The sequence below is a fragment of the Elaeis guineensis genome, chromosome 7 (assembly GCF_000442705.2).
Source record: "Elaeis guineensis isolate ETL-2024a chromosome 7, EG11, whole genome shotgun sequence".
NCBI lineage: Eukaryota > Viridiplantae > Streptophyta > Magnoliopsida > Arecales > Arecaceae > Elaeis > Elaeis guineensis.
In genome coordinates, this window is record NC_025999.2 from 87336904 (window position 1) to 87364895 (window position 27992).

Genomic DNA, 27992 nt, shown 5'->3' on the forward strand with positions numbered 1-27992 from the left:
GGGCAAAGATAGACCATGTATAGTTATTGAATGGCATTTGGCTTCATGAGTTCAGAAGACAAAAAGCAAAGTTAGAGGCTGAAGTCAGAATTGACCCCATTTTCTTATCCCCGAATATGATGGAGAGAGAGAGAGAGAGAGGCCCTCCGACCCCTCCACCCTCTAACAAACATGGGCAATGACCCGTCCAAAACTACGATGGCAGAAAGGCTCCTCCACTCTACTTTTAGGCTGGATAGATAGCAGAATTCCATTATTCCACACAAGCACTCCATTATTTCCCAACACCACCTCCCAATCAAAAATCTCAAAAGATAGAGAATAAAATGGGGCTAGCTAGCGAGAATCTCTCTCCATCATCATCATAATTATTATCAGCCACTGTTCATGCACCTCATCACCATAAGTTCCTCAAAAGAATGGCGAAGTGACCGGATATATGGATTAATGGAGCCCGCCACCGAGGGAAGAGGCCACGCTATGGAGTAGTTGGTAGGCTCTCAGAACGCCAGTCCCAGCCACCCACTGATCACTGGATGGCTGTGCTTCCGTGTTGCGAGATATCATGGAATTCTTTACGGATTATATACGCTTTGGAATGCCTAACGACACGGAGTTATCAGCATTTATCCATTCCCATCAGCTGCGAATCAAGACGAGAAACAGCCTACGAGGGGGTGTTTTGATGGTGTTGGCTAAAACTTTTAGCCTTGGTTTTTATTTTAACGGCTATTTTTGCCTTGTAATTATTTACATATGATAATGCGCAAAACAAGCTTACCTTTGCACAAAGCACTAGTCCATGTGCGAGGATTAATAGATTTTAATGTTTAGATTATAGAAAATTGATATGGTCTTGCTTTTTTCACTTATCTGATGTACAAGTTGGTGATCATTCAGATATGTCATTTTTAGGTTCTAGATATGTTTAGTAGTATAAATTATGATGAAAAATGTGAAATTTTTATTAAATTTTCTATAATTAATTTTGGAATATTCAAGAGAAATAGATATTCTCTCCTTTAGAAAAGAATGTAATATATCTAGAGTATTATTTAGTATAATGGGATTTTTTTTCTTTCCATCCCTTATGGTCATCCAAACCTTCAAAATTTTAGTCTCACGGTTAATCTATAAAAATATATATGGATAGTGTAGAAGGATAGGCAATGGTTATTAGTCCATTAGTCAATGATTTAAGTGAAGAGGCAAGGAAATTGTAGAGTGGAAGGAGGATGAAGAAATAATAAAAAGATAAAGGTGGACAATGGGAAGGACATGCTATGATCTTAAACTTCTATTCAAGTAAAGCATCTAGATCTCTCTATAATCATCTTTCCTAACTTCAACTTTAATAGGGCAAACATGAAAGGTTGGATTAGGAAGTACAAGATGAATTTGAACTTCGAATCTTTCAATGCATCTTTTGTTGCCAAAATCCCTAGTTGACTCTTGGCTTAACATGAATCCTAGTAAGATGGATATAAAATGATGGTCACAAACTCTCATATCATTATTACATTCTCCTTTTGAAGTTTGTAATGGATTTAGTCCAATGATAACCTATTCAGAACTTAGAGCAAGATACCTAGTCAAATATTCAAATAAAATATTTAAAAAATTCATAATTCAAAAATGTGACTTAAACGGAGTCAAAACTAGTTAAATTATCTTATTGAATAAAAAATTTCTATTTATGAAATGGGGATATCCCGATGGCCACACCTCTTTACTTAGCAATTAGCGGTTCTGGATTCGAATATTGAATGATGCATTTCCAAATATCGGAATGTAAATAATTATAAGTATGGATCCTCTATACCAGGACACTTGTATCCATCTATATCTCATACATTAGATTGCTTCTCATATTAGGACTCAAATGCTGTATCAATTGAGCTTATGCTAGGGCTAAAAATTGGTTAGATATTATCTGACTGTATATATTTATCTAATTCAGATTCAGATAGAAATCTTGTAACCAAAAATACCTAAAAACTATTGACATACCATTGGGAAATCAAACTATTTGCCTCTTAGCGGTCAAGAATCTGCCAACCACCATGACCACATTCTACTTTATTAAACAATCTATTTCTTCAAAACTTATTCATGTTATAAAATATACTTATTTGAAATATTTTATAATATTTTATATTTTAATAATTACTTCTTTCCATAAAAAAAAAGATCCTTTTTCTTTTGATGAAAAATGGAAATGAATAATTTCATTCTATTCTTTATGATAGTTTCACAACCTTTTCTAAAGTATTTAAAAAGATCAAAAACTTTAACATATTTTTATATTTGCATATATTTTTTTATACAGATCCTCTAAAATATGGATAATTCATGATTCTATTTATTTGTATTGCAACTAGTAAGTAATAGTAGTTAAATTTATTAATATTTTATACTATATATTTATCTAAATAATTTAAAATTTTAATATATTATTAATACAAATTCTAGTCAAATCAATAACCAAGACCTTTGGCCAACCAATTTTTATGCAAGTTTAGTACCTACACCTCAAGTCATTACCTAGATATTATGCATTATGTATTATCTTGATAGTGAATTTTGTTCCCATCCTTTAAGATCATGTCATTTATATTAGTTTTTATTATTGAATTTCACTCAAAATATGATTTATATCAAATAATATCTAATTTATATCTGCATCAGTTTAAAACAATTATGAAATGCTTAATATTATTCATGAAATAAATATATCGATTGCAGAAGGGTCCTTTAATTGCACGTCGGTTATGAGTTAAAAGAGACTCTAGCTTATATGAAATATGGGTCTTTAACTATTTTCTCTCATGAGATGTCTTTTAAAGTACAAAATCATGAGGCCCAAAATGGCGAGGCCACTGAAGCCATCAACCCACTGAAGCACAAGATGGCCAAAGCTAAAGTGGACAATATCTCATCATGGAGGAGCAAAGACCGACCCAGCTATCCGAACTATTCGACCCTAACTGTAACAGCATAGTGCTAGAGAAAGGGTTCACCTCCACCCACACATAAGTTCCTCTTGATTGGGAGGGCTACTGTTGCAGAGGAGGGGACCTTTAATCCCATATTAGTTGAGTCAAGGAGACTCTGACCTATATAAAATAGGATTTCTCTTCCTCATGAGGTATTTTTTAAAAGATAAAATCATAAGGCCCGAAATGGTCGAGACCTACTAAAGCTAACCTCCGACCATATAGATCCAGCACGATTCGATGTCTTGGTTTAATAGATCTAAATACTGACCGATGCCGTACAGTAACTTCAATAAGTGATAGAACAGCAATAATAACAAAAGAAATCAATCCCCAAGCGGTTCCTCCTATCTCAGCTAGCGATCTCATTCTTAGAGCCCAAGATCCACCTACCAACGACATTGTCGTTGTTCCCCTACCACTCTAGTCTGATCCTCATCCTATTGAAGCTTGAGAGAAGGGGTATACCCAAAAAAATATTGTTTGAAGATTCGACCTCGACCTACTTTCCTATCTGTGGAAGATCTCAATGGGAGAAAAGCTCTAGAAGAGAGTTCAGGACATTGAGTGTCATCTTGGCGAAGTCCAGAACGAGCCTCACCAAAGCAATGATGGACTTGACTTCTACTCTAGACTGCTATTTATCAGATCATTCTAGAGAAACTGATCCTAACTTGATTCAAGATACCTCAGCTGGAGTCATAAGACAGCTCCACAAATCTTTTAATCATCTACAGGGTTATAGAACCCTCATGATATTTAGAGTACTCAGACACCCTCCTCTAGCTCGCCTTTCTGGCCACCCTCAAAAAGTTGGCAAGAGCATGGTATTCTGGACTCTAGTCAAGGTCCATTCACTTGTTTGAGCAATTTGGTAGGCTATTTGTTACTCATTTCGATAGTTGTAATCCCAACCAAAGAACTCTGACAGTCTCTTCTCTCTTCAATAGGAAGAGGGTGAGCCATTGTAAACTACATCATATTTCAATATCATCGTGCATGCTCAAGGTGTGGAGCCTTAACAAATCAGTGCGATGTCGGTGTTCAAATGAGGGCCACTAAATGAATGCCTTATTTTCTTCCTCGACAAGAAGTTCCTAAGGGACTATGCTAACTGCTGGCTCAAGCTCGAAAGTATGCTCATATGAAAAAAGCCCAAAAGATGCGCAAGTAGGCAGAAAGAAAGAAATGCTCCATCAAAAAGAGAGATCAGAAGATCCTAGGGCAGCCCAGGCTGAAAGGAGGTCTTACGACCATCAAAGAACACAGACTGAGGAGTCCACCCCAATACTTCAACAACTATACTCCTCTATCTGTCCCTCAATCTCAGATTTTGATAAAGATCGAGAGCAAGAGGTACCTATGATGATCCAAATCGATAAAGTCTCCTCGACTAAAGGAACAAGAGGAAGTACTGCCACTTCCACGACGACCACAGCCATGACACCAAAGAATGCCTCTAGCTCCAAGACTAGATCAAAGTCTTAATCCGAAGAGGCTATCTCGACAAGTATATTTGGGATCAATGAAATCAAGCACCCGATGAGGAGAACAATGACAATTGACCAACAACCAGTGTCATCAACACTATCACCACCCCTGTTAGTGGCATGGGGAGTAGGAAACTCGACTAGGGAAGGGAAAGAGACAATGTCTAGGGGGCATTGCATTCTCTTTTAATTCTTAAGGGAAGTCAATAGGGTGAACATCACACTACCAACCATAGCCATTCATAATGTAAATATAATTTCAATTTATGATGAAAATTTAATTGATATTTTGCTTCATAATGCTCTCTTTGAAGGGTAAAAATTGCGAGCCAGCTCAAGAGAAGCAAAGATAGAGCCAAGAATAAGCTGAACGAGGCTTGATCCCAATGATGGCACCACCAAAACAATCTCGAAAGACTCATGAGGCTCGCAATGACCCAATCAGGGGATTGGTCCCCTGATAGACCTAATGTGTAGATGAGGCCTTGAATTCTCCGAGGCTTAGGATTAAAGGTAGCCCGATGTCCAAGAAAGGGTGAAGAGTGCTCTGGAGCTTCCCTAAGTACAAACGGCCTACTGACATGAATATCCAAGGATTCCGAGCCAACACTTCACCTCATCGGGCCAAATGGTGCTTCTTGTCTACAAGTTGAAGTGGAGCTTGGCGATGAAGAGAGGGCATAATCTTCTGGAGAGCCCATACAGCCCACTACAGTCGTATGGCCCATTAAAGCTGAAGACACGATCCACTACAACCGCACGGTCCATTGAAGCCGAAGATGCGGCCCACTGCAATTGCATGGCCCATTGAAGCCGAAGACGTGGTCCACTGCAGTCGCATGGCTCATTGAAGCCGAAGACACGGCCCATTGGAGCTACATGACCCATTGAAGCCGAAAAAGCGGCCCATTGCAGCCGTTCAGCCCACTATAGCCGATCCTCATGGCTCATTATAGCCAATGCGCCTACTATAGTCGACTTTTGTGGCCCACTGTAGCTGCTCAGCCCACTATAGCCAACTCTCGTGACCCATTGTAAATGCTCGGCCCAGTTTGCCAATAGGGATAATCCTTGGAGATCCACCGTGGCCCATTATAGTTATATGGGACATTGTAGACTCCGGCTCACTATAGCCACTGCGGCCCATTGTAGCTGCTTGGTCCACTGTAATCGATAGGAATAACCTTCGAGGACCATCGTAGCCCACTATAGCTATATGGCCCATTGAAGCTGTAAGTTCACTAAAGCCGTTAGGCCATCGAAGCCATCGGACCCACTACAATTCAAGACGGCCAAAGCCGAAGTCGACAATATTTCTACATACGGGAATGAAGACCGACCCAGCCATCCAACCCCTGGCTGCAATAATATCGAAATAACTTGTTTAATATCCACGTACACATTCCTGCTTACTAAAAATTTTTATATATTAGTATCCAATTAATTTTTATCTGGTTTGCTTTCAGTCCTCACCAATGCACTAGATCACCTAGGATGCAGATGTCCTGGTGCATGAAATACATGCATTTATAGAAAATCAACACTCGACAATTATACTGCAAATGAGTCTCTCTTTTTTCATTTTAAAAACCAAAAGAAATCCCGACTCAAAAAAGGTCACAGCATTAAAACTTGCAAGTGGAAATGAACAGAACAAGAAAAGTCTTACAGGATGCGAAAGCTGCACACCTATGTAATAATTAAATGGATGATACCAATGTTGACCTTTTACATCAGTGCGCTAATCCTCTTTCTGATAGTGCTCCCTCTCTTAAAATAGAGTGAAGGGGACTAACAAATCAAATAGGAATCGACCAATGGATTCCCTAGTTTCAGTGAATAAGAATTCGTTCAAAAAAATTTTAATGAAGAGGGTGTCTCGCCGGCTCTGCCACAACTTTGGATATATTCACCTCACCAACCTCCAAACTTGCCACGCGTGTTTGGACACGTGAGGGAGCAACGCCATTTTCTTTTGATTAAAAATAAAAGGAAATAACGAGATTCAGTGAGTAACAGTTCCCACCATTATAGAAGGTACAGGATCTATACACTGTACCTTATAGAAATCACTTTACAGTGTAATAGGAAGGATCTATGCTCTTATACAAGCGGCATATCATTGCTCATTAAAAAAAAAATCAGATGGAAAATCTGGTCCGCAGACTCCATGTCAAGTACACTGTACCTGCCAAAAAAAAAAAAAAAAACTTCTGGCCTCCATTTTTTCCATCCCTTCCCCTCCTATAAAAAGCTCTCCCCAACCCCTCCTCTTCTCATTCCATCGACCTCCCATATCTACAAATAAAAGATGGCGGGAGACAAGAGGATGAAGGTGAAGAAGGGATGGTTGGTGGTGCGCGTGGGGATCGAAGAAGAAGGAGATGTTGGTTTCAGGAAGTTCATGATCCCCATATCTCATCTCCACCACCCTCTCTTCACCAACCTTCTCAACAAGGCTCGAGAGGTCTACGGCTACGAATCCCCAGGCCCACTGAGGCTCCCTTGCTCCGTCCAAGACTTCCTCCACATCCGGTGGCTCATCGAGCGCGAGTCGCTGCACCTCCACTCCTCTTCCTTCTCCTTGCCCCTTTGCTGACATAATTACGAATAATATATATCATGCATGCAGTGATCCTAATCAATCCTTCTCTCTCTCTTTCACCACCATTTTGTAATGGTCATCATGACTTTGTTATTGTGTACTGGAGAATTACTAATTATCCCTTCTAGAGCCAGTTGTATGGTTGAAGATGGTAAGGCTGATGAACTGTGCTTCCTCTTGAAGAAAAACGAAAAAGAAAATACAGAGATCTTTGTAGTTTAAGAATGGATCCTCTTGTTTCATTCAGTCTCATACTCGCTGTAAATGCAATTTCTATCAGATGGCTTAATGACTACAACCAACATAGAAATCTCTTTTCTTGTTTTGTTTCATGCTACCGCGCCTTTAGTATTAGCTTGAGAACGAAAAAATGTCAAATATTTGGAACCTCCGTTTTAGTTTCCGGGAGTTGCGACCACCAGGCTACTGTTGGGTTCTTGGAAGATGCAAGGAAAGTGCCTATGGGAGTTCTGCTTCTTGATGTTAAAATTTTCATTTAGTTGGAACTATCATCTTATTTCAGGATGTTATATTTGGCGAATTCCGAAGCTTGGATCTAGATTTTTCTAGAAAAGACTGACCATTCCACCATCAGAACCATTTCTTTTTCTGACAAACATGATCTCAGCACTTTATAGTACGAACTCTTTTAAAGACACTAACAAATTTGTCTTCCTTTATTTATTCTCGGTCCTGCTATGGGACAAATTCCAGATTGTACTTCTTTCCATAAATACTTGTCCTTCTGGACGGTCCTTCAAGAACGTCCAGAAACACAGATGGGAGCACACGGAGAAGGTAAGCTTTCAATTTTGAGATCGCTTTACCAAATAAACCCCGTAGTCATGCAAAATTATTGGAGAATCATATGCTAGCAGGTCTGCCCATGGTCTGATTTATGGCCACTAAGGTTTAAGCCCAAGCATGATCGGCCTGATTGACGGCTCGCCTTTGATCCAGGCGGGCGTAGGTTGCTCATAAAATCGTCCTGAGTTCCTACTTATGTCATCGAGATGTCTGGTCACTAGACCAAAGGACATAACTGGAAGCTTCAGCATCAATCACCAGGTCTAGGGTTGGTTTCAGGCTATCAGGGGCTGTAACTGAGCCCCAATGCTTTTTTTCTGGCACACCATAGCTATCACCTAATGATGTGGAATTGTTCAGTCAAAGCAATCAAAGCAGCTGGTTTGATGAGGTAGTGCCGTGTGTTCCACTTGACTAGTGAATGAACAATATTTACAAGAGCATGACTTGAAGCACCATCTTGGATAATTATCGAGGTGACCAAGCGAAGAATGAGATGCACACCAGAAAATCTTTCAGCTATGGCGAGCTTTTCAGGATTTCAAATAAAGTATTTTCAATAGAAAATATGTTAACATATGCTAGACAATGGTGCCAGCCAGCCAGTTTCAGTCTGTTTGCAAAATATGAATGTAGTTTTTTTTTTTTTTTTCTATTTTTGGATATATTAAGTTTATATCAATCTAAGATCCTTACAAGGTACAAAATTGATTTTTCCTGATCAGGATAAATCTGTTGCTAGAGTGTCAAGACATGCACTCTCCCAAAAATACCAAGCATGGCCATAGCACCGCCCATTAAGATAATTTAGAGGATGCTTAGTTGTTTATCCTGTTAATTCATGGAATAAATGAACATCCCCTCCTCACACATTTCTTGCCGACCTCAATGCGAATGTGACAGATAGAAATAGCTATTAAGAAATGGATAGCCAAAATGGCATTACTAAGACTGTCCCACCTCCGGACAATAGCATTGCATGTTCTAAGAATACACTGTTTGAGTCTGATCAAAATCTGCAAGAACCACCGCAGAAGCTTTCATTTATTACTAGTTGTACATGTGTCACATAAAAATCTATGCCTCTTTAATTACTCATGCAGAGAGTAGCCTTTAATTTACATTGGTACGTCTAGCTTGGCACACATCTTATTATCTCATGCGGCTGCTTTCTCTAATACATAATGTGTAGAAATGAATGGATCCAAAGAAAACGTTATATCTGCAACTGCCTTTTAATGGTAGTGTAACCTGCATCCTCTCAGGTTTCATTGTACTCAAATATTCCTCCAGTGTGATTGAATCCACATGATACATGCAAAGCTTTGACATTTTGACCAATGCTCACCAACATGGGTTCAAAGTAGTCAACATCATCTCCATGTCCCTGAAATTTGATCAGTTGTTAGTATTCACAGGACAAAGCCTGCATGAACTGAACACTATATGTGAGAAAAGAACTCTCTCTCTCTCTCTCTCTCTCTCTAAGCAGAATAAAAAAAGAAGATCCAATTTAAATTGTCACTTGTTAAACAATTCAATTATTAAACAGGACATTATAAAACTATGCATCTTGAAGGATTGACATGCAAATAGATGAAGATTTTCAACAGCTGTGTATAAAGCTGTCTGATTGAATGATAATCTTCTGTTATAAACTTGACACTCAGGTTAGATGAACATCCTCTAATCTTACTAAAAATACTGATTACTCCGATCTGTGTATTTGGTGAAATTAAGGGCTATCATTTGAATAATGGAGCTCTGATGCATGTCAATCTCGTGCCCATGACTTGGATGTGAACCCAAAGAGCTGTCTTTTGCATAAAATAGCAAAAACAACCTGATTCTGCTGATATATAACGTGGGGGGAAAAAAAAAACCTAAGCATTGTTTGACACGATTTCTGTTAGACAAGATCGAGGGCAATTAAATTCACTAGCAGGTAGTTGATGATAAAAAATGGTCAATATATCAAGGGTGCGTTAGGCGTACCATAAAATCATCTCTTTTTTATGAAGAGAATGAATCTTTTTTGCGGAAGGATCAGAAAAAAAAAATGACTCCACATCTGCTGCAGGAATGATGTTGGAAGATCCAAAACTAAAAAAAGCAGTACTTACTAGCAACAATATAATGGAAGCCGTCAATCAATATAAGATTGATCCAAAATCCAATTCAAATCCAATATGTTTCAAGTGATGAAGTATGATTCTACAAATCTACATGTATGTCTATTTACCGGAAATTCATAAAATCCCTGAAATCAAGGAATTGGATAACTCTACTGTGTAGAATTATTCTAGTGCATGGTTTTTCCTCCCTATGCTAATACTTCTGCAGTTTAAATCTTTCTCCTTTTAACAACCAAACACCTTGTTAATTTCATTTAAAAAATCACCTTTCCAAGGAATTGATTTCAATAAAAAAAGAGAAAATAGTGATTTCATAATTAAAATCTTTCATACACAGTCTGAGTATACACCCCCCAATCTTCCTCTTCTTTTATGACCAAGGTTTATTCAAGGTAACCATTTGCTTGTACATAGAATAAGGGGAATTAGATGGATTTAATGAAGTAAAACACGAATAAATTAAAGATTGTGAATGCAATAAATCATTGAAATCTGCAGCATGATCACACATAACAATCAATTTCTTGGTTTTTGTAATTGCAAGAAATTGAATGAAATTGTTAAATAGTTGTAATTAGGATAATTTAATAGAAACTTACTAGTTGTCCTCCAGAGGAATGACCATCTTCAAAAAATGTTCCACTAGCACCTCCCCACCCCCATGTGAAGACATTGCCACCTGAATGTCAGCAATTTAAAATGGTTATTTCAACGTCAAGCAAAACACTTGAACTGGAAGTAATTTTAAGGGTGAGAGCTGACTCAGACATCAGATGGGAGCAAACACTTTAGGAAATGAGATGTGGAGCTTTTATAATGATCAGAAAAAGTTCAAGAAATTAATATAAATGTCCTGGTTGATGTAGCTCAAAATACACAACATGGTGTCTGAACAAATATGGTTGTGATGAAACGTGCATCCCATAAAAAGTTACAAGCATCTTGAAGCGGGACTGACACTATAAATAGTACTTCTAAAAAGTCAAAAATTGAAAGAGGACTTGCAGGTTTAGCTTGGAAGCTGAATAGATTTATGTGCAAGATGTACATGAATTGCTCTAAAAGCCAAAACTCTAAAAGCCATGACTTGAAATTATCTTTCCAGCAAATCTCATGACTCAAGAGTTGAGTTGTTAAGATTTTCAAGCACAGATGGAATTCTACCAACAAAATAGCAATTCTTATCCAGCATGGTAGGATTTGCGGGTTTAGCTTGTAAGCTGAAAAGACTTGTAAACCCATGGCTTGCATTTGATTTAAGGCCATTGTCCTCAGTTCCAGGTTTTTACTGAGATTTCTACTCAAATTGTTTATCAAAACATGACATGTATTGCTCCATCATATTGGTGTACCCTGTGCACAGACCTCGCATAATATAAAATAAACTTGTTTCACTTAAAGGTTATGCTCACCAAAATCTACGCATAAACTAAGTCTAGTAGAGCTGAGGATGTTGAGAGTTGAGACATATGCATGGTAGAACTACAAATGAGTTAGAATTGATTGCATTTCAGAAGGTTAGGGATAGCAACAATTGAGTGACAAAAGGTCGCTTAAGATAATTTGACATTTGCAGCATTAACTCATGATGAACACTAAGAGGACCGGGTCTACGAATACATGTTAAAGGTTGAAATGAGGGGAGGACCAAGTATAATTGGAGAAGGGAAAAATGACCTGCAGATGATTGTCATTACAGAGAAGTTAACCTAGCATAACAGAAATAGTATGGTGGGATCCATAAAATCCACAAATTGAGAAAAGCTAGCATAACTTCACGAGCCACTGAATAATGAGATCACAGAGCATAGACAATTGAAAAGCAAAGCATACACAGATATAAGCATTATTTTTGGTTTTTTAAATTTGTTATAAAAAATATTTTACCAGAAATCACAGCTGTGTGCTTCCAACCACAAGATACCTGGGAACAAGCACATTTCTCAAAGAAATGAGATCATGGCAATGCAAGCAGAAGCCTATTTATTACATAGTGAAACTGCTGAATTAACAAAAGCAGCACCCACCTCAGTTATAGGAAACTTTAGAAAAGAACTTTCAACACTTTCTGGAGTTTTGACCACATCTGTGCCACTGGCATAAGAAAGAAAATTTATCAGCTAGTAATTATGGATGTTGGAGTAATAGTTATATCCTACCAATAAAAGTCAGAGAAGGCTCCAAGGAAATAATATAAGGTTAATACCCAAGACCAAGGCAGCCATTCTCATTAGATCCCCATGTGTATAGTTTTCCTTCACCTGTAAAATGCAATAATTATGAAACTTCAGTCTTTTCACTGTTTATATTTCAGTAGCCGAAAAAGAAAGGGAAGTGTAACAATCAAAAAATAAATTGTAGGAGGCCATATAATTTATCAGAATTTAAATCCAGACCAGAAATATAGAAAAAAGACATGCTTAATCAAAAGAAGTAAATGAACATAGTATGTATTTTATTTTATATATATATATATATATATATATATATATATATATATATATATATATATATATATATATATATATATGATAGGTACAAGCACTAGTAATTGAATTAACTCTTGACATCTCAAAATAAAACAAAATATGCTCGAAGCAAATAATACAGTTGTTTGCTCCCATCAATTACTTTATTTGAGAGGATATATTAGAAGTCATTTAGCTTCAGATACAGTACATAAATAGGAAAATTCAGGGAATGATAATAAAGGTACATGATGACTAATTTGCTGAATTCTATTTCTCATTTTGTAGGATTGCTTGAATCAAACAATAGTTTTTTTTTTTTTTTTTTTTTTTAAATCCTACCAATTGCTTTATTTAAGAGGGGACATATTAGAAGTCATTTAGATTCAGATACAGCACAATTTACCTAGGAAAATTCAGGACGTAATAACAAAGGTATGTGATAATGAGTTGTACAAATAGGATTGCACTAAAGTTTCAAATGATAGCAGTTTTTGTGACAAATTGCATAGCAGACTGCAAACATAGAAGCAATTTTCTCATTCACAGCTAATCAGAACTTTGTTGGTGGATGAATTTTGTAATGAGATATTTAGATTAACTGATTCCATCCATTCATCTTTTTTGCTATATACCTGCATACTGAGACATATTACAATTTCAAACAGGAAACAGCAGCATAACCAAGATGTATGGCATAACTATACTAGCAAGAAGAATCAAAGTAATTGGGGCCTGCTTCACCATTAATCAATATTTTGGGCTACATCCTTTCTGATTAAATGTTTTACTAACTCTTTCCACAATTCCAAGGCAAAGCTTCAAATAAACTATTTGTAATACATGTTCAAACAATCTATGTTTGTTTTGTTAACAAGTATATGTCAACATATTATATATGGCTTTCCTTTTTCATCCTTTGTCTAATAGGACACTGTTCTGTGGCGGAGACCAACTACATATCCTGTACATAGTTCGTTGCTCCCATTAGTTGAATGATGCATTGCATGCCCGATTCTTTTATTAAATGACCTGTTTAGCAGGTAATAGCTTAACAATGCGCATTTTCAGCCTTTTCTGAGATCAGCAAATTTGCTAAATAAATAATATCTTCATTGCTCATCTCCACTTATGGATGTTTAGAATTAGATAATCCTTTATTCATGTTTGACTCATTGGTAGACAATTTGATTAGAGCTTTGCTAAAATCCAATGAAATATTCATTCTCTGTTGCCTTATTCCGTGAAGCAATACGGGTTTTGCAACCTCTATGAGATACATCTAGAATTAAGATCCATTTGCTCAAAAAATCTTTCCTTCCCTGGCAATTTTTCTTCTCCATTTTTTTGCTGGATGGTGGCTAAAAACTGCATATCCAATCATGCCATCTATTTTTAACATCCAACTCCTCCCCCAACATCCACCTCTTCTGAACGAAAAAGTAGCTCCTTTCACCAAGTCAAAATCATACTTTTCCCTTCACATATCCAATAATTAGCTAGTAAGCTCCTAAATGAAGCACTTCTTGTTCCAGTTTGAAACTATTGGTTTCCTTCTTTGATTATCTGATGAACTTCAGCCTGCACAGACCCATTTTGTTGGTTGAGCACATGACCGGTGTCGACATGGTACACAATGTGGCTGCAAGCTACATGAGCACGATATTTAATCCTCGATTTTTTGGCATACCTTGAGGCATTTCACATAAATTGCTTGGTGCTGTGACCAACACTTTTGCACCCCCTGCATACCAAAAACAAAGGTCTTCATTAAAGAATATTGCCTCTCATTGTTCCCTTTCCCTCCTTTTTTAAGTGCTCTCTCTCTCTCTCTCTCTCTCTCTCTCTCTGGGGGTGGAGGAGGCATTTTGGCATATGTAACTCTCAACAAATTGGCAAATTTTCTTTGTAAGCTGGATGTTACATTACTCTTGCACACATGGATGAGGGCCATGAAGCCATATCAAGGCTATGATAGCATCCTTATATTGATACCAATACCCTCATTGTTCACTTTTGTTTTCAGTATCACAGTTCTACCAAAACATTATTCTCTCATGCATCTCATTGAAAGTCAATTCATACCACACTTGCTAGGAGGAAGCTTCAGTTAAAACAATCAACTACCATAAGGAGGCCTATTAACCACTTCTTTAGCATGTTGATCAATTAAAATAATTGAGTGAACTTGAAGCCAATCCGTAGCCATATTGCCTATTCTCTAATTCACTTGGAATATTACCATGATTGCATTTTTCAATTCTAAACATCTTTCAGAGTCGGGTTCTTGATTCAGCCCCATCTCATCATGTATTTAGTAAAGGCTGGTCCATCTTTGCCGGGTCCACTTCAGATTTCAAATATAATAGCACATTTTGTTGACATCAATGCTCTCTCACACAAAACAATCAAATCTAGGACCTCCTTCCTTTTCTCTTCTTATGCTTCATGCTCCATAGGTTGTCATACACATTATGCTCTCGACCAACTTGTAGCACTATTGCATTATATTATTCTTATTAGATCTAGAAGCATAACTTGATGTTTATTAATTTCAAATCATATTGTGAGACTGGATAATAAGGACCTTTTGGACCTTCATGGAGGTAAGTATCTGCTTCTTCCTCCTTTCTTAACCTTTGGCATTTGGCATCACACACTTGGTCATTTTTCATATCTTCCTGGTTATGTAATTCACAGTTTGGTCATTTTTGACACCTTGCATGGTTGCAAAATTCTGAAACAAATTAACAGAGTTTATCCCTCTGATCCTAGTCTCTTTGCAATTCCGAGTCAACTCACTTAAATATTATCTTCAATTTTTCCTTTTAAGGGACATTGTTGCTATCATGTTATATTAATTGAAAGCTTCCCAATTGCTAATTTTATTTGTAAGTATGCTACTTCTCAAAAGTAGAATCTCTATGACCATGGTTCCCACATATGGTATTCATTGATCTTGAAATCTCTTATCCCTTCTATTCTTGAACTGAATCACATAACAACCTTAAAATGGCATGGACAGTCTCAACCTCGCCTTTCCTCTTATCTTCTTCTATATTCTTTTTCTTATCTTACGGTAAGCAGGCAGATCCTCATGAATAAACGATATAATGCTAAATTGCTAATACCACATCTAGGTACATACGGGTTTCAAGTGACATAGCCTTCTTTTAGCATCAGTTTTCCACCTTTGATGATCTCACTTTCTTTAAATGTAACATTTATTTATAAGTAATCACCTATCCAATTTGTGCTATCAACCCAACTCCTATCTCTGCTTTAGACCTCTAAAATCCTCCACAGCCTCCACAGATCAGGTCCACACAAACTGATCTGTGTTCTACAGGTACTTCTCTCTCATTTGTTCTCACACTAGCAAATTTGCATTTCAACTACATTTGTATCTCACAACCACCCCATCCATCAATGTCACCCACAAGAGAGTATTAGTTGGTAGTCAAACTCAGCAACTAAGATACATATACAACTCATATGGATAGATAGTTTTTAAGACCGTAGGACCAATAGAGTCCTAGCATATACGCAATCCCAACAGACAAGACAATTTAATTTATCGTTCTAAAAAAATTGTAGCTTCGAATTTCCCCAAAAAAATAAAAACAATGAAATTCTGATATTTGGTTTCAGAAAGTACTTGTCACAACACAAGTGTGATAACCACCACAAGCAACTTCTTTTGACAATGGAAGATCCAAAACAACAGATGGTGTGGATGCATATTTTGCTGCTCCAAAGCTCTATCATTTAAAAAAAGGAAAAAAATTTAGTTAATCAAGCTGATATGAAAATAAATTTTCTACAAAGCACTACAAGTCTACAATGGATATATGGTCATGTGGCTAGCAAAGATACCAGCTTATTAGTTGTCCTTTCCCCAAATAAGAAAACAGAACCTTGTTCTGCAATGTGCATCAGTAAGTTACAGTAAGGAAGGAGCTAAAGCAAATAGAAATAGACCTTGCTTGAATTGTTAGTTCAGTAACAATTGTTTAAATTTACCGTCAATGCAGGCCGAATGCAACATTCCTGCAGCAATACGCTTGACCTATAAATGCATGTTTAGACACATGGATTTACAAAACAAATCATACACAACAAATTAACTCTTCAGAAGCAAACGTCAAGAATAAATTTCACAGGCAAAAGTACCTTAACTCCTTCAAGGTTCTTGACTAGTCTTGGAGTATATTCACTGCATAAATGGATCTTTAAATATCATTCTGTATGATAAGAAACAATGTTATTCTTGCTAATCAGAGAGGATTTCCAGATGCTAGATGCAAGTTGCCCTAACAAATAATGCATAAAAGGGAAGAAGGATATTCACATGTACATAAACATCCCATGAGCCATTAATAAAGGCTTTCAAGTTATGATGGGATATATTTAAAGAATGTGCAATGACAGTCAGCAGAGAAAGGCTCTTTCAAAGATCTAATGGTTTATTAAAGAATGAAAAAGGAACTCATGATTCTGATGCAAGACCAACCATCATTGTTTTCAAGAATTAAGGGATCTTTATATCATGCCAATCGTTAAGGTTTTTATTTTAGTAAGTTCAATATGAAGGTCCTTGCAACCACAGCAAAGTTCACGCTATGACTTGTATAAAAAGAAGAAAGGGAGGGCCAGATCCAATAAAAAAGAATAAGAAACTTTTTGCAAGAAGATTATCATCAAGAAATGGACAAAGTAACATAATCTTTAAAATGCTCACAATTGAGAAATTAACAGAAACATCACCATCTCGCTATCATGGATCAACCATTTCCATCTCCAAAAATGTCTACCTTTGAATCATATCAAGAGGAAGCTAAGATTCCTTCCACTATCCCTTCATATTCTTTTTCTTACACCATGTCCACTTACAACCATGATCATAAATCCAAGTGATCCTCATAGGGAAGGAGGCTTTCATTTACCTAAGTTTGCAAAAAATGAAATTAAGAAAATAGGATGAAGGCTATGCCTATGATACTGATCTTTAAGAGAAGTACTTCATAAGTTTCAAATTTAATGGCAAACTCTCTATGAACACACGATTGACCACTAAAATGGTGACTTTGCATGTACAACACTGTCATGTTGCATTTTGTGCAAATATTCGAATATTTTGATTTTAAATCAATGCCTGTCATTCCTTCGTTAGCAGCTATCAACCCAAAAAGTGATTAGAGTCATTCAATAATGGGTAAAGGTTAACCTTGAATGGGAATAAAACTACCCTATAGTCCACTGATGGAGATTGGCAAAACAAAGGGCACTATGGAAAATCCAAAACTACAGGGCCATATGCACAAAACAGAAATTTTCGAGGGGTATATATGCACAAAAAAAAAAAAAAAAAGAATTTACCATGGTTCAAAGTATCCTGCCACACTGGTTTCTATAATATAGCATGTACCATGTCAGCAAAGTAATAGGCATGGTCCAAATTTATGTACCCCTATATCATCCATGTCACTCCATGCCTGCGAAAAATCATTCTCCTAATCCCGAGTCTTGGCATGCAATTGGCCATGTGACTAGCATAGTTTGTCATAGCACAATAATGAGCAACATGGCACTAGAGGAGCACAAGGTACTTTAATCCTTGAATTTTGATCATTTTCCAGATGGTTGATAAAGCAATGCAAGATGTCATCATTGGACTTCTTGATGATAGATTAAGAAAATAAAATTTGACAAATCAATGGAAGGGGATATATTGATTAAGCACATAACAGGCATTTCCAAGCTAAGCAATGGAAAATATGAGAATGCAGTCATATAAGAGAAAATAAGCTCATATAGCCAACAACACTTCTACTGTGTAGGTAAATTAATACGTCCACAAGTCATTGAGCACATTTTTGGGGTCATTTATTATTTCTTCCATCTATTTGTTGATTACAAATCAAGTATTGCCGGAGTAGAATCTATAGACATCGAGCATGAGGGTGATTTATTGTTCAGTAATTTCAATTGTAGAGAGTATAGTCACTGTAGAATCAGAATGAAAAAAATATTATCTTCGGATAATTTAAATTCCTGGTAGATAATTGGAGATCTGCAGTAAATGGAATATGTAGTTCTTGAAGTTATATATATATGTGTGTGTGTGTGTGTGTGTGTGTGTTTGCATGCATGCGTGTGTGTGTGTGTAGTTCTTGAAGCTATCAATTCAATCGCATAGATTAGATTTTTAACACTGCTGTTCATCATTCATTGTTTAAGGAATATTTCTTAACATGAAAAGAAAAATATCTTATTAAGTTCGTGCTATTCTCATAAGAAAAAGAATAAAATAGTATTTCAGCAAGAAAATCAAGTCACATCATAATATATAATTCACATATTTCTCTTACTCAAACCTTGAGCTTTTTGAGAATCCAAAAATCCTGGATTGATATCCATGACCAAGTCTACCCGAGCCACCTGCTCCCCAACTCAAGACATTGCCTTCATCTACAGGGGAAGAATAATGAATGATGAAAAAGATTCCAAAATAGAAGACATAACATAGAAAAATTAGGTGATATCAAAATTTTGCTTTTGTTCTTTCATCACCTGTGATGGCAATGGAGTGCTCCAAACCCAATTCAGCTACTTTCACACGGATGCCGTCCAAGCAATCAACCCTAGTAGGGGTGGAAACTATACTTTCTGCCCCTACAATGCAATATGGAACCTCAATATTTCTACAGTCTCTTCGATGATTGTCAATGAAATTGCATAATTTAAGAGAACAAAAATAAATAAATACAATGATCATAGGAAATGCTATGAATAATTCTGATGAAAGAAAATAATACATAATAAATTGTAATGAAGCATGGCACTAAAATATAAAAATTATGATCTCATCTTGCCGTGAACACAATGCCTCTAAGGACGAGGCTCAAAGTTTGATGTAAATCAGAAAAAATGGATGGTAAAAAACTAATGTAAATTGCTAGAAATAAAATAATAACGTATGCAATAATGCGATGCAATGTTTCAATCTTCAATATAGGCTCAGAATTTTGCATGAAATCTTTAAAAAAACAGAAAAACAGGTCTTATGAGAGATTGTAGCTATCTCATCAAGAAGAAATCCTAATACGTAAATGCAAGATCTCCAACACGACCATAAAGGTCATGCGGATGGATCCATTAGAAAAATTGTCATCAAGATGGTATACTACTCTAATAACTTAGTCACGGGAAGCGAAAAGGGAAAAAATGAGTTCACGATCTGCGGAACCGGTATCGGGATCCGTATCGGCCGGTCAGCAGTACGAGTCAGTACAAATTCATACCAGATCGGACCGATGCGAGCCGACACAAAAGCGAAGAAAGGAACTAAAGAGGAAAAGAGAGAAAAAGGAGAGGGAGAGGGAGAGGGAGAGGGAGGGGGAGGGAGAGAATAGCCGGAGGAGATGCCGGCAGTGGCCACAGGCAGGCTGCAGGCACACTCAGAGGGCCTGCCAAGGCATCCGCTTCCTCCGCTAAATCACGACCGAGATAGAGATAGAAAGAGGGGAGAGGGAAAGAAAAAGAGGAAGGGAAGCCAGCGGAGAGGCCACCGAAGGGCCTCCAACTGGCCACCATGGCCATCGGATGGCAAAATCGCAGCCCGTGGCTCCACGGGCGTGAAACTAGGGCAATTGTCCTTATTCCATAGGATTTTTTAAAAGATTCCGACCACAGTAAAGCGGGCAATGGATTTGCTGGCTTCATTTAAGTGAAGCCAATAAATCCATTGCCGGCTTACTATTTCTCTAATTTTTTAAAAGAATTTCTGAAATAGTAAAGCCAATAATGGGTTTATCAGCTTCACTTAAGTGAAGCCGGCAATGGAGCCAATAAATCCATTGCTGATTTCACTATTCCTCATCATTTAAAAAAAATGTAATGAACATGGATGGTCGCGACTCTGTCCGTGTCTTTTCTGCCGCCCGATGGCCACAGCACCCTCCCACAGCCTCTTAGCCGGCTGCGCCTCCCTTGATACCCTTGCTCCTTAGTCCCTCCTCTATCTCTCTCAATTAAATGCCCTAGCGAGCCATGGACCCGCAAAGGGCTCCACGGCCCTCCTACAGCCTCGACGGGCCACCGCCAGCCCTCTAATGGCGGCGTCCCCTCTTTCCCTCCCCTCCTCTCTCTCTCTCTTTCTCTCTTTCCTTCTCCCTCGTCCGATATTCCAATTTAAAAGGCCAAATCATCCCGATTTGCAGTCGATACAGCTCGGAATGCTCTAAATAGTCCGATTCGGAACGGTTCAGTGAACCATGAATGAATTACTACATAGAGATGGAGCAAGGAGGAAGAGAGGCCTTGTCTCCCTCCCCCACTTCTAGGCACTGGAAAATCCCTGTATGCTCTGCTAATTAAATAACTCACCTCCATAAATTAGAGCCTTCCATACCAGTGAGCAATGACCCTCTCAATTTCATACTTTAATCTGAATTTTATGCACTTTAGTGCTGACCCTCTACCTTATAACACTATGGCAATCATGAAACCCAATATAACTAGGTTTAACACCACTTCAGAGAAATGTCTTTTAAAAAGATGACTCTTGATTTATACTTATATACTAATACCACAGCCTCTCAAGCAAGGTTTAAGTCCCAGTCCCAATGCGTATATCAAGTGAATGGTCAGAACAATAACAAGACAATTTCATACCAGCTGGGATGTATGGGCATCATGATAACTATGAGGATGCCATTTTTTGTTTTTTATTCTCTTGTTTTTTTCTTTGTTTTACTGTGTTTTATTTTGTTTTGATGTGTTTTATTGTTTACGTCACAAATTTAAATTAGATGAAATTTTTTATTTTTTTTTTCATTCTGATAATCTCTTTTGTTGTTGTTTTATTCCTTTGTTTTCCTTCTTTCTCCTTTCCCTTTGCCTCCTCTTCTCGATCAAACAGCAACAGGGAAAAGGATTAAAAAAGGGGAAACAAGGTGAAAATGCATGTCCCAACTAGCATTGATCCATAAGTTTGGTGCCGATCCCCATCCCGCTTTTGCACAGGTCAGTGCCCACCAATACCAATGGGGAAAGCCTGGTTCTATATATTTCAAGGTCCCAACCAGTTCCAAGATAGGTCCATCACCAATCTGATCCAAGATGCTCAGTGTGGGACCGATACCAACAAGATCCTCAATCCATGCTTTTGGGCTTTCTTGAGTTCCTGCTTCATTTATGGCTGGACCTGAAAACCTACTGACCATTACAAGGAAACTCAATGAGCATAGTACCGCAGTTGATGTATTTCAAATATAAAAGCAATCAAGTAAACAAGTACCCTAGGACAATATAATTATTTTGGCTTTTGGGTTCAAAGTCTTTAACAATAACTGTTGTTTTGATCAAGATACCATCAAGGAGTATGCTCACATATTTTAAGTGTAAAATGGGAGTTAACTCTTCATCAAGCTTGCCATGTTAATTTTGATATTGTTTAGGAGACTTCTGCACTTTATCCCCTTGACAGTAGATACTTCATTCTATATGTATTACTCAATTCAAAATAATATGCATTTCAAAAAGATGGTTTAAGTAAGCTTATATCTATTACACAGCCTTTGAGGCTTTTATGAGTTCCTGTTTTATTAGCAGTCCAGTCTGGATATCCACTGAAGATACAAAAGGAAATTGAATAAGCATATTACAGCCATGCATTTGATGACAACTAAAAGCAATCAAGGGAACAAGTCCTGAGGGCAATATTATCAATTTGGCTTTTGGTTGCAATTTGCAAAGTCTTTGATAACATCTCATGTTGAGACAAGTAACCTCCAAGAAGTAATAGATTCAATATAGTGCAGTAATAGTTATGCACATTTTTATCACAATTAACATCAGATACGTCTTTTTTGAAAAAATCAAGAAAGCTCATGTTGCCAGTTAGATCTAACTGAAAAGATAATTATCAACCAATAAATCCAGATTCTAGCATGTAAATAAACCTTAAAAAAACACAAACAAGGTAGTACCATCCCAAACCGCCTAGTTCGAGGCATACCGAATCATACAGAGGGCAAACCAACTTGATTCCACCATTTGGTTTGGGAAATCAGGCAAGGAGAAGGGAGCGGAAGGAGGAGAGAGAGGAAAAGAGAGAGAGGAACGAAAGTAGGGAGGAAGAAAGAGGGAGAGAGGGAGAAGGAGGGAGCGAAGCCAACAAAGGGAGAGATGCTGCTCAGAAAGAGGGAGAAAGGGATCAAAAACAGGGGACCTATTTATTCTTTTGCTATTTTTTAAGTGAAGCCAGCAAATAATTTGTTGACTTGCTACGATGGAGTTGGCAAACCATATACTGATTTTAATTCATAAAATTCAAAAAAAAATAATAGTTCACCACTAGAATAGTACGATACAGACTTGTACCATCCCTTTTCGGTCGCCAACTAGTATGAGTCCCAACACCGATTCGGCGAACGTTGATCATAAAGGAATGCACAATGGAACGAGTAGATAGTTAAGCAAAATGAATCATACTGCCTCTCAAGAAATCTATAATAGGAGCTGGTAAGCAATTTTAATCATTGGTTGCAGCTGTCTCTGAAGCTTTTGAAACGATACAGAATATGATTACATAAAAAACAATGAAAATGAAATTCCATGACCATAGCAAGATCACCACCATTAACCAATACAACAATATGAGTTGAAGGTAAAGAGGATTTACTTTTTCCAAGACCAAGCTGCCCACTAGAGTTCTTCCCCCAAACAAAGAGTTCTCCATTTTCTATCAGCACAAAAAAGAAAATTAGAAAAAAAAAAAACTGAGAATGAGATATTCTCTTGTCTATTATTAGAGAAGTAGTAGCCGACAGAAATTTATCCAGTAACTCAAATCAAAAATGAGCTGAACAAGCACTTAAATGAAAATGGGAAATTTGGGTTCTTAATAAAAACTTAATCTAGATGAAACAAACAAAAAAAGGTTCACATTGGTAAATCTACTAGAGGGTAATGTTCAAGTTATATCAGGAATAAAAAAAATCACCATAAGCACCCAAGAAGAATGGTTTAGCACACTCATGAGTCATGACTATAACTGGTGATTCGACATCCTCATAATCCATATTCAATTTATGATCAGTCCCATGGAGGTTAAGTTAATTTGTTGTGTTCATATCATAATGTAAAATGGTGTAACATAAATTTCCTTTCTTTACATCCTAGCTGAAGAACCTCTTTAATAAATGATGTTAACTCACCAGCACTATGGTCTTTCAAAAAATTTAAAACCTGAAGTGATACTTTAATTACTAGGTCTCCAGTGTTTAAATCTTAATCTTCAGCTTATACAAATTTAGAAAAACCAGCATAGCCCTGGTAGAGCTATATAACATGCAGAAGTTTTTTCCCCCCTTTTTGAGTTATAACATGCAGAAGTCAGTTTATTCTGAAAGTAACCTAAAGAAAAAGCTAGAAACTTTATTCAGTGCAATATCCATTAAAATTAAGATAGAATGTCACAGCTTGCCCAAGTGTTGCCCATATGATTTATGTATATCTATGCACATGTGTGCACGTGCACACACATACAAAAAAAAATGGAAATAACTGGGCATATTAAATATTCACATCAAAATATCTTGGTTCATACTCAAATATTTGTAATATGATAAGACACAAAGAAAACCATGTTGGTCTTTTTTTATCTCAGAAATTTATTACAAAATGAACTCAATTTTCCCGACTCTTTCACAAGCACATACATAAGCATTATAGAAGGATATAAATAAATTTCTTTCAAGTTATCCTAAGGTATTTTCTCATATGTAGTCCATTGTTCGTACAAATAAAAGAACGGCTTTGCTCTCTGCTATCTGAGAGATGAATGCAAAATGGACGTAACTTAGCCACCTCATACCTAAAATTGCAAACAAATTCAATTCAAAAAGAAAGCAAGGTGGTTCACAAGTTTTCTTTTTCTCTCACCAGTAATAACACAGGAATGATAGTAACCAGCTGAAATTTGTGCAACTTTTTCAGGAAGTCCTAAAATTTCAACAGGCTCCTGCAAAAAAAAAAAAAGGTGTTGGGGGCAATTGTTACAACGAGACTTCATAGAAGCATTTAGGATAGAATGTTTACAGGACTCAAGATAAACATATCTTTCAGTTTTAAAATTATTATGAAGCAATGAAGAACTTCCACAAAGCAAACCAGAAAACAGGACAACTCAGGAAAGGACAAGCAAGTAATTAATGATCTTTAGTGTTTAACTTTACAAGCCACTTTGTCAGCCTTTTTCTCTCAGCAGATTTTTGACTTGATAATGTAACCAAAAAGGACAATTGTGAAGGTGCTCCTTTTGGACAAATTTTGTTCTAAACACCTGATTTGGTACTATGAGTATCTTTGTGCTCCTGAAAGCATACATGTATGAACTTCTCAGCTAACTAGTTCCTTGAACAGACCAAGGAAGCATGAGTATATGCAGCTAATATATGATTTGCATCCTTCATAAAGTATCTTTATAATAAATTCTGTCAGAAGAATTAGAATATTCAAACATGGAAGAGAGACTGCAAAGATAATATGTTATATACTGAACATCTTCAACAGAAGCATGGTATGTAGAGATTTTTGTTTCTTCCTTGAACTATGGACTAGTTCTCCTTCATCTATCATGCATCTCATTCTTATTATATTCCTTGCATGATATTGACAGATCCAATTTAGATGAAGAATTAATCTTTCCAAACTCGAAACACATGATTTGTATGTTATGGGTGAAGTTCCGGCTAGAAATGTCAATACAAGACACTAATTTGATTGTTTAACCAACTTGGATCTGCATCCTATTTCCCAAGCAACCCATTGTTGCAATAGGGTAGATTCTTTCAGTCACCATACCATTTCACCTTTTGATTACTCCATTTTTGATTCACTTGCCTCAAAGAAAAGGCTGCTGCACCTGCTCAAGCAAATTGTCTTCAATCACTTCCATCTTTCTACCATATAAGGCAACATGACCATCAGCAAAAGACAACCACTGGAGGACTTGACGCCCAAAAAAAAAAAAAGGTAAAATCCCAAGAAGACCCTGTCAATATGTTTCATCTCCTTAATTCCATAACAAGAACAATAACCATCAACGCTTTGTTGCAACTAACTGGAACACATCAATCATAACCATATGGTTGCCATTGCCAACCCAAAACCCAATTGAAAAGGCATAGGATACATATTCCCCACCCGCCACCCCCACCAAAAAAAAAGAAAAGGAGAAAAAAGAAGAGGGGGTCAAAGGGTTGACATTAGGTTGATAGCCATACATAATTTACAAAATAAATCTTAATTTGGTATTCATCTGCTTAATTTCCAAACTACAAAAGCTTCTCTGTAAAACTCTAAGATAGTGCTATCTATACAAGTTCAAATTTTCTGCAACTACCAAGGCATATGACCTCCATCTAGCTCAACATATAGTAGTAAGTCATCCTAACCTTGATATTTTTTGAATTTGACTGTGAAAAAGGAACCAACGTACATGACTGGTGGTGGTGGTGGTGGTGGTAGTAGTTATTATTATTATTATTTTGGTTTGGGGGGAGGGTGCGTTCATGTAGCTTTTAAACAATTAACCCTCAAACATTAAAAACCAACCTCAGGAACCTAATCTTGATTCAATACCTACAAATCTTAGCCACGTATAACTTGTAGTTAAATGGAAGTGAGATATTGGACATACTACAAAACATGACCACTTTTTTTGTCTAATTAGATTCACTTCAATATGTACGAATAGCATTCCATTCATAGCTTTATCTCAACAATGCAATAAACTGTCATGGAATATCCCATGCAGATTTAGATAACTTTTTTTACATACTATATAACAATATAAACTACAGGAATCTCAGTATCTCCATAAGCCTTCATCAAAGTCAACTTTGCAGGTTATTCCCATTGTTTGTTCTTCAAGTTTTATAAGTAGCATGTAAGAATCATGCCTACCAATAACATGCAAGTAGCAATGGGATGCAACAAAAAAAACTATTGCACTACATGAAACAACAACTATTTGTAGCCAATCAATGAGTAAAACATGGAATGAAATGAAAAGATCAAGGAAAAAGCATACTAGTGTATGACTTTTGACAGATTTAACGCCCAGTTGTCCAAAGTCATTCAGTCCAGTTGCATAAACACGACCACTTTCTGTCCAACAAATGGAGAAAAGTATTATGAACATATACAATGCATCAATCATGCCTTTCCAAATATTAAGTACAAAAGCATTAGTTATCAGTATTTTCTACTCAGAACCATCCTCAAAAGTACAACTGTGGTAGAAATCATCTTTCTAGATTCCAAATTCCACGTAACTGGAGTCCCAAAATAGTCAAGAAGATCCAATGTCAACTGAGCAAATAGGAATTCAGACTCACCTACGTTTAAACAAAAGGTAACAGGATTAAAGATATCAGCAAATATCAAGCCCAAACCACCTTCTCTCTGTCTCGGCCTCAGTTCAATACTGCTTGACCATAAACTGATCCAAGTTCTTGTAATCTTATGTCTACTTAGTGCAAAGAAAAGGGTCCTTAAAAATAGACTTATTCATGTTTCATATTTTAAAGGCATCGAAGGATCAGGGTGTCAAACTGGACGGTCTCTCACAATCTCATTGATATATCATGATTTGGATTGGGGTAAGTGAATATAATTAAAAACTACAAGACATTCGAATCCAACGCATCAATTGGTTCAAAGACCAAGACGGCACCCGAGATGTAAAATCATAAAAATACAGCAGATATCGAATGTATAAGATACAGTTCTTACAGATTTAACGCAATTAATCGCACTACAGGTCACTAAAACTGCCCCGAAGCTGGCGCCAAACATTATCGTTCCAAAGATTATCTTTTTCTTTCAATTTTCAGTGTGTTTTTTTATCATAAACAAAACAAGAAGAAACTCTACCAAAGAAGGAAGAAAGTACCAGTCAAGAAAAGAGTGTGGGCACCGCCACATGCGATCGAGACTGGAAGATCTTCTTGGAAGAAGGGGCAGATCGTCGGCCTCCACCGCGACTCCACGCTACCCAGCCCCAACCTCCCATAATCCCCGTTCCCCCAAAGCGCCGCGAACCTCCGGGGCGCGCTCGAGAACCACCGCCGGCGAGGGATTGGCGACCCCAAGAAGGATGGGGCGGCGGCGGCGGCGGCAGCGGCTCCGGAGGCTCCTAGGACAGCCCTTCTCCACACCCCCGACGCCATTGAGGAGAAGCGAAGGGAGAGGGAGTTCGCTTGGGAATCCGGGCGGAAGAGGAAGAGACGAGACACCACCGATGCCAACTGCCGAGGACGGTGGGTTCTGGAAAGAATGGTTGGACTTCTAAAGGAAGAACCGTGGAGCTCCGAAATCCATACAAGAGTCCAAATCTACTTATAGCACCCTGAAGGCATATAGGATGTGTTTTGATCGTACGCCCAATGATTTTACTAAAATATCCTACACAAAAAAAA

At 37.3% G+C, this 27992-nt stretch overlaps 1 protein-coding gene across 2 annotated transcripts; it reads right to left on the minus strand.

Annotated features, from left to right (window-relative positions):
• Nucleotides 1-8904: 8904 nt before the first annotated feature.
• Nucleotides 8905-27885, minus strand: LOC105048714 (ultraviolet-B receptor UVR8). Of its 2 annotated transcripts, none has more exons than XM_073261399.1 (15): nucleotides 27467-27885; nucleotides 26603-26679; nucleotides 24451-24529; nucleotides 23189-23248; nucleotides 19075-19176; nucleotides 18879-18972; nucleotides 16675-16717; nucleotides 16525-16570; nucleotides 16378-16424; nucleotides 16160-16262; nucleotides 12240-12294; nucleotides 12061-12127; nucleotides 11921-11957; nucleotides 10633-10712; nucleotides 8905-9285 (listed from the first exon to the last, which is right to left on the minus strand). In XM_073261399.1, exons 1-15 carry the CDS (start codon nucleotides 27741-27743, stop codon nucleotides 9160-9162), a joined length of 1293 nt encoding a protein of 430 aa, XP_073117500.1. In that variant the 5' UTR covers nucleotides 27744-27885; the 3' UTR covers nucleotides 8905-9159. The 2 variants fall into 2 exon arrangements, with proteins under 2 accessions (XP_073117500.1, XP_073117499.1); XM_073261398.1 differs by having other exon boundaries at nucleotides 18873-18972.
• Nucleotides 27886-27992: the final 107 nt, after the last annotated feature.